At 34.2% G+C, this 13,402-nt stretch overlaps 1 protein-coding gene across 2 annotated transcripts in view; it reads left to right on the top strand.

Moving 5' to 3' along the window:
- Window positions 1-9,753, top strand: part of LOC126174191 (syndecan) — a 262,670-nt gene extending 252,917 nt beyond the window's left edge. For both annotated transcript variants that reach the window (XM_049921016.1, XM_049921017.1), the window contains exons 2-5: window positions 2,789-2,954; window positions 3,982-4,055; window positions 6,318-6,507; window positions 8,042-9,753. In XM_049921016.1, the coding sequence (XP_049776973.1) occupies window positions 2,789-2,954; window positions 3,982-4,055; window positions 6,318-6,507; window positions 8,042-8,211 (600 nt within the window). In that variant the 3' untranslated portion in view covers window positions 8,212-9,753. The remainder of the gene's footprint in view (window positions 1-2,788; window positions 2,955-3,981; window positions 4,056-6,317; window positions 6,508-8,041) is intronic.
- Window positions 9,754-13,402: the final 3,649 nt, after the last annotated feature.

The following is a 13,402-nucleotide window of genomic DNA, read 5'->3' as shown; positions in this document are numbered from 1 at the left end:
CTTGTTTATTCTAATGCTTCCTTCTCGGTTTTACTATTATACCTAGAACATTTTTTCACCACTAGTCTACCACTCCAGTAACGTATGTATACTTTCCTCACTATCCTTCTTCATCTTCCCTTCCACCTGACCTCACTAAACTGAAACATTTCTACATTCTCCTTCTTCATGAAGTCATTCATCTCTTCTGCCTTCCCATTTACAATCATCACATTAACGATACCCACCACAAATGTTACTATAGCTGAAACTGCAACTTTACTTACATTGTTGTGCTTAGTGCACCAACATGGCAATCACAAAATTGCATTGATACTAACACTGTCTCAGGGCCAAGAGAAATTTTCACCTTGCCATAATATAGCTGAAAGTAGTATGGATCTAACTAGAAAGACTGAATTTACAGAAGAGGCCAAAAACTGTTAGTGAAGAGAATTTTAATAACATTTTTTGGAACTTTGATATGTATGTAAATGCTTGACTTATGTTACGTCATTCTGCTTAGCCTTGCAAAGTCAGTGATTGATATTTTTGTGTTTGGCAGCTCCTTACCAGCTGCTCATGGTAGAAACGCAAATGTTTGTTTTCATAACATCAAAATATGAACTGTGTGCATAATTGGCTTTTTATTGCCTTAACCATGTTTGACATTAAAGGTTTACTACTACTACTACTACTACTACTACTATTACTACTGCTACTGCTACTATTATTTTATGACTCTCAGAATTCAGTGATGGCTTATGTTACCATTGCCCATTCTACATGAAAGGCCAGTATAGCTGAATTTCTAAACACAATTATTCAATCTTTGATAAGCAAACATTTTATGTTTTTTCCTAATGGAACCATACTGAGCTTTATTTTCCATATTCTTTGTCTTTGACCTGCAGCTGCCTCCCAGCTGGCCATCTCCCCCTTTCTAATCAAATAGTAGTTTCAAAAGTGGTGGTGGTGGTGGTGGTGGTGGTGGTGGTGATGAAGATGAGGTGGTGGTGGTGAGGAAGATGAGGGAACTGTGTGAATATGAATTCTTTGTTTTAGAAATAAATGGTTGTTTACCATTTGTTTCCTCATACTCAACAATGTAGGAAAAGGTAGTGCTACTTCACATAAAGATGATATGTTATGTTGCAGAGAGGCACAATTAAAAGTGACTTACACATAAGCTTTCGGCCACAGCCTTCATCAGAAAAAGAAAGAGAAACACGCACCATTAATTCACAAAAGCAAGCACATCTCACGCACCCAACCGCCAACTCCGGCAGCTAGGACCAAAATTTCCTCATATTCCATTATTTTAAGACTAATAGAATTGTTATGCTCACAAAAAACTCTGCACCTGTTTCTGCACATAATATGAAATTAGACTTGGCCTACGGTAATTGAACACATAACAATATCTGCTTCTATAACAAGAATGTAGATCTATTTTAATCACAATGCGCTAAGTGAACAGGAATGAGCAGGCACTATAAAAAGTCATTATGTATTTGTTTGGATTACAATTAGAATAAAAATAATGGTAAAAATAATGTTATAAATGAAACACAGGGCGAAAAATAAAAATTAAGGTATTGAAATTGCACCAGTTTTGTTTAGTTTTCAGCACTTGTTTACAAACTGGAAATGTCACATTTTCTGGTACACTTAATTATGGATGCTGTTGTAAGTGGTATTGACCTCACTTCACTTCTCTTACCAAAATTTAGAATTTCCGAAAATGTTGTAAAATATATTTAGGTTTAAAAGAAAAATGAAAATTTTTTTTTTACGTGGTCAGATGTGTGACACTTTGTGGAGAAGTAATTATTTTATTATGAAATTCTTGCCACTGGATGTTTTGAAAATGAATTTAGTTTGTCACCCTTATCAGAAGTATCATGCTAATTGAAATGTACATAAAATAAACATTAGGTAGGGAATTTCCGGAAATTACATTTACTGTAAATTCTACTCAGATGGCATTTGTGAAAAATCAGCTATTTCTTGTGAAATGACTTTTCAAAATTTTCTGGATTTTTTGCTACAATTTTTTAATTTTATTTATTTATTTTTTATTTTAGTTTCTATTTTTAAAAAAGGCTCAATCTTGAGGTATTTCCAGTTAAATAACATTTTGGAAAGACAATGATCTTTTTTCACTCAATCTAAGAAGGCAAGAAAATCTTAACATATAATTCTTTATAGTGTTGCAGTTGTTTTTAAATGCTAAAAATAGTTTGCCATTTTGAATTGTAAGTATGAGAGTGCACTGCAAGCTGTCAGCTACGTGCAGATGCAGGGAGCGTTAGGTGGGAGTGGTGGCTACCCTGCTGCTGCAGCAGCAGTATTGATTGATTGTGTTCCATTGAGGCGGCTCCAGAAGCTTGGAGGCTGGCCAGCTGTAGCATCTCATCTGCCTGCTGGATGCTTTGTGGAGCTCTTGTTTTCAGCCGATAGCCTTTTGAGCCTCTAATGATGTATTCGTAATTAAAGAATATAAGAGAGTATTAGCTAATGCAGTTAATTGTTGTTACCACTCAGATAGATTACTGTAAGTACAAAGCATATTAAAGTACTGTTCTTTGTTAAAGTAATCAGCTTCTTAAAAATGGACTGTTGCTTGGTATAAAATAATACATAATGGAAGCATTTATCACAATATATGTTAAAACATTTGCTTTTCATCATATACACAGACAGATCTGTCTCAGCTTGAATTGGATTCCTTATGTCTTTTTTAAATTTTTGCATAGCTTTATTTTTCAGGAAAATGTAAGTGATGTGCCTTTTATTTTTGTTTCAGAGTGGCAATTTTTTAAATCCCAAAGATGACATATACATTGATGATGATACACTGGAAGGTTCTGGAGGAGGAAATGATGAGGTCAAAGATGATCTGGAATCAAGTGGGTCTGGAATGGGAGATGATGATGAAGATACCACCGAGGGATCAGGTGGTAGACCTCCTAGTGAGTTCAGATTGCAACAGTTTTTGTTTCTTATTTTTTTCCACCCATATGTTTTATATTTTCTCTACCAATCTAGCTAGTTCACTTTGTAATATTGGTTGTCATTCATAGACAGTCTATAATACTTGTCTCAGAATTACTTCATTATGAAACTGTTCTTTGCTGTTTCAATATAAGATTCGTGTTATATTCTAGACTATTCCAAGAGTAATTTTTTGAATGAGTGGTAAACCAACTGATGACTTTCTCTTGTATATGTTTGAAAATCTCATTAATTAAAAAAAAAATGTACTTGTTCTCCATAGAAGTTGTGACCATACTTACAAGAAATTAAGATAGAGTTAATTGACTTTTTGTAACAGTTAATACTGAATGGACCACTTATTTGAAAATTTTTGTTAATTTTACTCAAGATTTCTGTAAATGATCAGTTGGTAATTAATTCCGGTAGTCAAATGTGCCTTTTGAAACATGGCTGATAAGAAATGTTTCAAAACACAAAACATATAGATGTGGATGTAAATGTAGAATTTCCCCTGTGGATAAAAAGTGAGTATACTTTTTGAAAGTGAATATAAAAAAGTTGTGTAGACATGGGATTCATAATAATGACTAATTTTGCTTGTGTTGTATTTATGGTAATCTCTCTTTGTAGTCCTTAATAATATACTTTTTTGACACCAACTGGTCCCTGTTTCTCATTCCACTGGAAAACCCTCTTAATTTGATCGTGAGTAAAATAGTTGTCTTCAGAATTCAAAGTTCCACAATACACATAATAACTTCATGTGGTAAGGAATGCTACAGATAAAATAAACTCAAATCTTTCTTTATTTAGTCTTAATTCTCCTTGTTTAGATAACAGTAGCAAAACATAATTTGTGTATGTACATGATTAGTCAAATCATAAATTCTGAATCTGTTCTTCAAATCATTAACATTCACTGCCTTCAGTTTCCGAAATTCGACTTTGGTTAGCATAAAAATGCACAAAATTATAATTAACTGATCTGTCTTTTTCTTTCAGTTGTAGGTACTCCACAGATACCTCAAGTACCTTCAAAACCAGTCGAAGAAAACATAGCCACCGTGACAAAAGTGGTATGTTTCTTTTATGTAACTTACTTTTTGGTTCCTTGGTAAGACATTTATCTAATAAAATCAATGAGTTTACAACAAAGGATGTAGAAGTCTTTTAGAACATAAAATTGCAGGCTCTCCTACAGTAACAAAATCAGACTCTAATATTGTGCAGTTCGACACATGTTCAGCAGCAAATGAGACTCCAGCATTTATACTTGTAGTCATATCACAACTACATCTTTTTATGTAATCTTTTGACAGATTCAATCTTTACATTCATATGCATGCAGTATCGTGAATTGTTTGATGTAAGCTATGCAGAACCATTTGTAGAACAGTACAGGAAAGATGTCATCCAGATATTAGAAAACATAAACATTCAATAACTTCAAAGAATATACAGCAATGTACAGACACATGAAACAATTTTTAGAAGGCCTTTTTTTTTATAGGCTTTTTTACTTCATCCTTTGTTTTTCTTTTGTTCCTAAATACTAAATTAAGTCAGAAATCACTGAATTTTTGTCCTTCAGTAGAGCTGTCTTTTTCACCATTAGAAAGGTTTTTGAATAAAAATTTGTCTAGTTATTTTCTTACTTACGATTGGTGCAGGCTTTTTATTTATTCAGGTGCAGTAAAACTTTAGTTTCCTTTCTCATGTTTAGCATCTTCTGGGGAAGAACATATATCAAAGCCCTCGTGCAATCTCAAAACAAACAATAAAAATAAAAACACAAATGCAGAGAATCCATTACTTTAACAAGTGTGAATGGGCAAGGATAATATTATCAGATGCCCTCATCCTCGTCAGCATCAAAACATACTTTGTGAGAATCCTTGATGTTGACGTTCCATTCCATCCCATTCTGTTGATAACCTGTGTGGGTGTTTTGATCATTTGTTTTATGGTGTCCAGTGTTAATCAACTTTTAGTCTCCTTATACTAGTCTGCTTTCATTGCACGAAGTCAATGGCAGTTGTTTACCTTTTGTTACAGATATCACCCTGATGATGGCTCAAGTGGACACAAAACACTGTAATGACATTTTTTTAACATCTTGGACCATTTCTCTCAGTTTGATAATGATAGTAGGCACCATTATATTCGGAAAAGTACACATCTGTTTCATGATGGCGGGAGTCGTTATAATGCAAATTAATTATGTGAATCTTTGTGTATAATTTCATTTTGTGAAAACAGTATGTCACTGGCAGATTCAGAGTGATAATTCTAGTACAAACAGCATAACTCCAATATTTTCTAAAGTTCAAGAAGCATCTTGCATAGGTTTCATGGCAGAGCAAGCCCTATTGAAACTCTTATATTGAACTTATATTAAATGTTCCTTACACACATTGTCATACTACAGCAGACCTCATCAGCACATTTGTCAGCCATGTGGGCAATGGAATTTTTGTGTCTCCCATGTGTGCTATCTTCTGTAGTGTGAGAAAAAGCTTCACTCATTTATGTTAATAACTGACAAGAAAATAACTGGACAGAAAAGAAAAGGATATAAGAATAATTATACAACAGCAGAGCTGCGTGTGGTTGGCATTGCTTGCTCCCATCTGTCAAGTCAAATCAGGTAGCATTAAACAACTGTAACCTGTTTAAAATTGGATTGTATCTGATGTTACCATGACATGTATTGTCTGCAGTGAATCTCACAATGCTCTGCTCTCCACTGTGATAGGAAGTGGTGTTAAAGTCTCTTACAAAAATCACATAAAACTTTGAAATTCGTATATGGTAAGGATGCTAGAATGTCTCCCTGCATGTCAAAGATATGTTTTTATTTTTAGTTACAGTGATATTTTTGAAACAAGTGAAAAAGTGAAATTTTACCATCTGCAAACAACTCCAAAATTATGTCTTCTCTCTCTCTCTCTCTCTCTCTCTCTCTCTCTCTCTCTCTCTCTCTCGGAATGATTATGAACACCTTCCACAGGCCTCTCTGATACTTGTTCATAAGTGTAGATAGAAATTGGCATTTGGCACATTACATTGTTTTGTTGTCAATATGCAGGTCTCATCTATTTAAAAATGCCATAGAAAACTAAATGATTAGTCAGTTATGTGAAAAGTATTGTCACAGAGTTTCTATATCTTCAGGCCTCCAGATATTTTCATTGCTTTGTTAAATAGCATTCATTAGGTCTATTTTCACAGTTACCAATACATTATAAGAGCTCCTTGGTTCCTTTGTATCAGTGCTTGGTTGTCACAGGGCCAGTCTAAAATTATAAAAGAATATAATTAATTCTCTGTCACTTCAGAAACCTGTCGACACTCCGCCACAGAGTCCTGTAGAGGTCACTGGAGTTGGAAACGAGCCTCCTGAAAGTCCAGAAGAAGACAAGGAAGTACGAACTGAAATTGATGTGCACAAAGATCCGACGGTAGTCATGAACCCTAAGCAGGAAGACAGAGCAACATCCTTCTTTGCCCAACCGGGTATTTTAGCAGGTAAGTTCATCCATGTGTCTCTGTTATATGTAACGGATAGAAATACAGCACTTGTTGCAAAGGAAAACTTAACAAACATTAAGACTAAAACATGGAAAGTAATTGTTATAGATTTAATGAAAGGGGATGTAAACAATGGAAAATGTGAATATACTGTTGAATTGCCATTACAATATGTACTTAAGCTTCACTTAACATTTATACTTCTTGCCATTACTTTCTCATTCAGCAACATTACCATTGCTGTATCTTTGATGTTATGTTTTTGGTAACTATGTCTGAACATTGCATTTTGTAAGCCAGCTGATTCAGTAACAGATAAAAATACTATTTTATCAAAGACAAGTCAATCTTTTCATTATTGTTAATTAAACTTTCCCCTGTATTATTATTCTCTAAAGTTTCTTCGCAGACATGACACACCTTTAGTCACTTCCATTTAGTAATCTATAAACTACAGAAGTCTCAAAAATGATTTGCAAGAAAGTTGTATTAATCTGGCAGAGTAATACACACAAAATTAGGTTTCTTCTATCTTTTTTTCATGTGTATCGGTCTGCTAACCTACAGTAAGTAGATGTACACAATCGGATAAAAAGTATCTGGCAACTTGTTGTGGGACATTAATATGGGATATGTCCACCCTTCACCTTTATGATGCCTTGAACTCTACTGGGGACACTACACGATGTTGTAAAATGTGTTCGTATTCTTCCATATTTACCATTTTCTCAAGGAGACTTGTCCTAACCATGAAAAATGACCCGATACTGTAATGTCATCTCCTCTGTACTTCAGTATTGTCACTGCTTGTGATGGCAGGTAATGTTATCCAGGCATTTGTTTCCAGTCATCCACTGTCCAGTGGATTACATCACTTGAGTGTTGCTTGGCATCAACTACGGAAATGTGTAGCTTATGAGGCACTTGTTGACCATTGTACCCCATTCTTTTTAACTAAATTCGCCCTGTCATTGTGCTAGTGGCACCGCTGGTAGCAGTTTGGAATTCATGCGAGATTTTTTTCTGTTAATTGTGTGCAATTTTTACAACCATCCTCCATAAGGCTTGATAGTCCTTCTCCATCAGTTCATGGGGTATACCTGGTTTATTTTGGTTGTGATTGTTCAGGACTTCCCATTTCCACTTTACAATCACATCACCAACAGTCAACTTGGACTTGGAAGGAACGAAGTTTTCCTGATGGATTTGTCAGTAAGGTAACATCCAATGACTAGTCCATGTTTGAAGTCACTGAGCTCTCCTAAGTGACTCACTCTGTTGGTACTACTTTTCTACTGATAATGCGAAGCTTCCTACCATCTTTTGTACTGGTGGATCAGCCTCTGTTGACATTTAATGATCGCATTACATGGGGATGTTGGGATACATTTGATCAGATAGTGTACATTCAAGAATCTGTATTGTTTTCATGTCATTTAAAGGCATTAATATTGTATTTTGTTAATTAAATGTTTCATAATTCTGTAGTGTTGATTCAGTAATGAATTTTGTTTTTAATTTCTTCCCACAGCGGTGATTGGAGGTGCTGTTGTTGGTTTGCTGTGTGCTATACTTGTTGTGATGTTCATCGTGTACAGAATGCGGAAGAAGGATGAAGGTTCGTACGCTTTAGATGAGCCGAAGCGTTCACCAACTGTCAATTCGTACACAAAAAATTCCAACAGAGAATTTTATGCTTGAAGTGAATTTTAAATGACCATACTGGAAAGGCATTGTTCCATAAAATTGATGGAATTGGTCTAATTCCATGAACCCAAATTTTTGGGGGGTGTATGAAGTTTAATGCATTTCCAAAGAAAAGAGCAAGAACTGCATTTATGGAAAGTGTTGAATGCAATTGCCAGTCACAACAGGACCATATGGAAATTACAGCCAACACAGTTTTTGAAATGATAGACTGAAGAAAGGTTTTGTGTAAATGAGTTTCTTTTAATATTATTTCAGAAGGTGGTAAAAGTGAGGAAATGGCACTGTTATTTTTGGTAAAAGTTATGTTTAGAATTAATTGATAAAACCTTTTATTTTTGTCTAGAGTGATACTTACATTATAAAAATGTACTGCTCTCTTTTTACACCAACACAATTTGTCACATTATTAAAGGAACATATCATTTTATAATAATGCACACAGTATCAGTGTGAGAATTTTGTTGGTATATTCTACACTAATATTGGAGCATATTTATTTTTGTCTTATATAATGCCATTACCTCCTTTTACCAACTGCTGCAAGAAAATTTTCATAATGAAATGAATGCATCTCAGAATTGTACACAGTTCTGGCTTCAAGATGACCCAGTGGCTCTTTCCTATGTCTACATGAAATGTAGAAGAGACATTGCATTTTCATGTTGCAACATACCGTTTCTACTATGAATGTTAACTTATCTAGTGTTTTACAGCCTTTACAATTCAAGCACTGGGAATATATGTATATATTTTGTAAGCTGTTTGTGTAAAGGTTATCAAGTTTTAATGCTCACCAAAAAGGCCACTCACTGTGTTGTCATATAACATGCTGTTTCTATTCCTCTCATGCCGCAAATTGATATCCTATTCGATGTTTCATTTTGTACAACTGCACTCAGATTGATGCGTTATTTAATTGTATGGTGTAGTAGTCTACTGTTCTGAAGACGTCCAGATGGGATTTGCATTCCAGAAGTTTTCTAGTAGGCAGTTCATATCTAAAATTGGATTACACATTTTATATGTAAAATGCTTAATCACCCATAATGTAAGTGTGCATGCATTTTGTAAATGAGAGGTTTTAGCACACCACTCTGATGGAAAAGTCAGGTCAAAAAATGCCCTTCAGTGCTAAAAAATCTAAATTAAATTATGTTAATTGATCCATTATTGCCAGCAGTTTTAAAGATATTCTGAAACTTATTCTGCAAGCATATCTTGGAAGTTCACTTGTGGACCATGTTTCTAAAAGCACAACATTGTATTAGTCTTTACTTCTTGTATTTCACACAGGATTAGAACTACTGAAATGTGACAAATTAAGAACACCAATAGTTGAAATTATGATCTAGCACCATAGTATGCATAAATACACATTGAGTTTTCAGAGCTGAAGGTTTTTCTCACACTTTGAAATGCTGAACCACAAAAGGGCAGCAGAGAACTGATAAAGAAAGCAGCACAGGGAAAGGTTAATGGTTTAAGATCTGTGTGTGTCTGTGTGTGTGTGTCTGTGTGTGTGTGTGTGTGTGTGTGTGTGTGTGTGTGTGTGTGTGTACACAAGAAAGGGAAGTCAGTATGCCACTAGTGTCTATTCTAGTGTGTCTGGTGCCACTTTGGTCCTGTTGACTGACGAGTTGGAGTGAATTAACCTTCCCATGTCTTCTTCATATTCTAAAGAAGAAGCTTTTGGTTTCTGAAACTCAAAATCAAGCACATTCTTTATTTCCTGTTGGCTGGATCACAAGTTCAGCTTCTGGTGATTAAAAACTTCTTAATCTGTCTGTATTCAGTTTTGAACAAAATTTTATCACTTGTGTTTTCATCATCATTATTATTATTATTACTACTACTTTTATATTTTGAACTTTAGACTACTGTCATATGTTGTTACTGGGCATTGAAAATAAGAAATAAAAATGGCACCTGTATAAAGCCTTAGAGTTAGATATTTTTAACATTATTTTGCTTGTTTAATTACCATAGTTCAAGACTCGGACATTACAAACATAGAGATATATATATGTTTATTACTAGTTTATTTCAAAATTAATTTTTTTGGAACATCACGTCGCTGATAATGTGTGTTCTTTTTGAAATAACATTGTGATGTGTATGTATATTTGTATGAATGTGTCTGCGTAAATACACATGATGAATTACAGTATGGCCATACCAGTCAGTTTGCATCTTTCAAAAATCCTCAGCTATGTTATCCGGTTTACCTTATGGAAAAGTGGGTATGAATATTTCTGTCCCTATTATTAGACCTCTACAGGATAAAGACATGAAAGCATAACAGTACCCATGTTATGCACATTTGAAATCTCACAAAATCCTCCAGACTTTTATTGTTTGAAAGATGTATTTTCAGTGTCAAATGTTTGCCTGGTGTGATATGAATGATGCATTTATAATGTGATTTGTGTTGATTCCTAATACCTGCTGTTATACTGTAATGGCGATTTGGGTCCATTACTCAGTCTGAGTTCGAGATTATCATAAATAACAAGCCTCTGTAATGTAAAATAATTTGGTTTAGTGTATGTTTTGAGATGAAAGTGGCTGTCAGTTTTAGGAGTCACTTTAAATTTAAATAACTCTGGATACTGCCTTCTTTTTACAAATGAAAAGGATTTGAGCTCATTAATTTTCATAAAACTTCATATTATGAGAAATGTGTTGCTTCTTTTTAAAATATTTCTTTTTTGTTTTGTTCTTGTTTTCCAAATCGGACAAAATAAGTTAAAAGTAGGAAATTTTGTTCTGAATACTGTTATCATTTATATGCTGTGAGTAACACAAAGAAATGTACTATACTGTATAAATAATGTATTTATACTGTATAAATAAATTTTGATTTAAATTAAGGATTTTTCATCAGTATTTTTGCGACATGGTTGGTAATTCTGCATGTATGAAAACTATTGGGAAAGACTGATTTACTTGGAAGAAGCCATTACTTTGAAAGTTGGTTTCATGCAGTTTTATTTGTTTAATTTGCCAAATTGTGCTAAAGATTATTTAACAGTGGCAATGGTGAACTCGGTATCAACTGATCATCTTAACATAGACTGACTCATTACACTTCAAAACATACTTAATCTTTTTCTGCTAAGCAAGTACCTTTGACAAATAACAGCAAGTGCATGTATCTAACAATACCAAATTATTAATGGACATCCCTGAAAGCACTTCCATCAAAGCAGTCTCTCAGTGGTATGTATATTTCATCTCACTTGCTTAGCTTTAGAGGTTTTCTCACAATGGACAACATAACTTGTGAATAGAAGAAATACAAGCAGTGGGTAACAGTGATTATGTATATGTATGTTGGGAAGAGAGGGCAAGGGGAGCAAAAGTATGTTAAATTACTAGTAGATGGAAATGTGAAGAAGAAAGGAATGCTTGCAGCTAAGAAATATTAAAGAGGAAGAGGTAAAACCTACCAGTACAAATCCTTTTTCCATGTGGATTAAAATGCTCAAATGAAAATGGCATTTATACATTCACTCTTGAAATCTTACAATTCTTAATTAATAAAACATCATGATTTAGTATTTTCTGTCATCTGTCCAAATCAATCTGTTGTGTAGATAATTATGTTCTCTTAGAAAAATTACATTTTATGGTAACAGTTCAAGTAATAATAACAAAAACTGGTGCTGAATAATTCAAACATTTCTGGAAGGGGGAAGAATAGTAGTGAGTGGAGGGGGGCTACAGTTTTAGATCCATACTCATTCCTTATACATGGAAACTACCTATCACTTTATGTACATCAAGCGCACACATATTTTCAAGTGTCACAATTGCTCTGGTTCAGCAGACAGTAATGGAAACACTTGCAGAATAATCAAAGTAACAAAAAATAACCCTGTCAAAATTCTCATCCATAATTTTGCCAAATCACATTGCACTTGTTTCTCTCATTTGTTGGCCGTTAGTGATAGTTGGTTTTGTGACCCATAGATAATTTTAATGATAAATGTGGAATGTTCCTGTTGAACAAAACATTGCATAAGCAGTTTAAAAGTATATGCATTTACAGGATTGTAATTGATAATCTTTTTCTATTAAAATGGTATAGTTATTTGCTAAGCAGAAATTACTTTAACCATTTCTACTACTTGTCAGACATTTCGTTTCCATGATCAAACAGTTGAAGGAATGTCATAGTTGTGTGTTTGATTTCTATCTGTGCCGTCGTTAAGATTCCTCTGAGGTAAGTGCAGATTTTTTTCCCATTATAATATTGTATTTGTGAATACCTACATTAATCTCAAACTGCAGTGGACCGTTAATGACAAATTTCATGAATGAATAGGAAAGGAAAGGGGAGGGGAGGGGAGGTGAGGTGAAAGGGGTGCCTCACCTCTGGTCCGGGGGTGGGGGGGACTGCAAATCTGGAGGCCCTCAGTATTTGGAGGCTCTCCAGGATCAAACCACTGTAAATAAAGTCCCAGACAAGGCCAAAATATGTTACGTAGATAAGAGGCAGTTGGAAGTGCAAGGACCTGTGCATGTGCAAATTATAAACATAGGTACATTCTTACCTATCATCAGGCCATGACTACTGTCAATGGGTGTGTTCTGAAGTTTTAGAATTATTGTAAAACATTACATGAGGCATTAAAACTGTAGAATGATAACCAGTTGTCTGCTTGATGCAGTTATTCTACATGGATACTTATGCTATCAACTAGGTGTACTAAAAATACAGTTTAAAAATACATGAAAAGATGCAGTGAAAAGCAGCATACCAGAGAGATATTTTTTTTTTTTTAAGTAAAGAATTACATTCTAAAAATTACTTTTTCAAAGGTTAAGCATAATTATCATATAGTTTATTTTATGAACATTAAAATCCAACTAGATGCACTAGACCAGATTTATCTAAATTTAAGCATAAATTTTTACCAACTGTAGACATAAAGATTGACACCAGAGTTTCTAGACTTCATACACCAGGACTAACCATAGGAAAAATGTTCCGTAATGGTTTTCTGCTGAGCGCACCCAATATCTAGTTACAGTCAGCACCTTAAAAGGTTGCTCTATTGTGGTTTCGGTGTGATACATAAAAAAATACATCTGAACAACAGAGAAATTGTGAAATGATTTCATCCAGAACAGGAACGACATATGTATTAAAGATAGTAATGAAGGCAACCACTTTGAA

Source organism: Schistocerca cancellata, chromosome 1, assembly GCF_023864275.1.
Source record: "Schistocerca cancellata isolate TAMUIC-IGC-003103 chromosome 1, iqSchCanc2.1, whole genome shotgun sequence".
Lineage (NCBI taxonomy): Eukaryota > Metazoa > Arthropoda > Insecta > Orthoptera > Acrididae > Schistocerca > Schistocerca cancellata.
The sequence above is the reverse complement of the archived record's forward strand: the minus strand, read 5'-3'. Positions and strand labels throughout refer to the sequence as shown.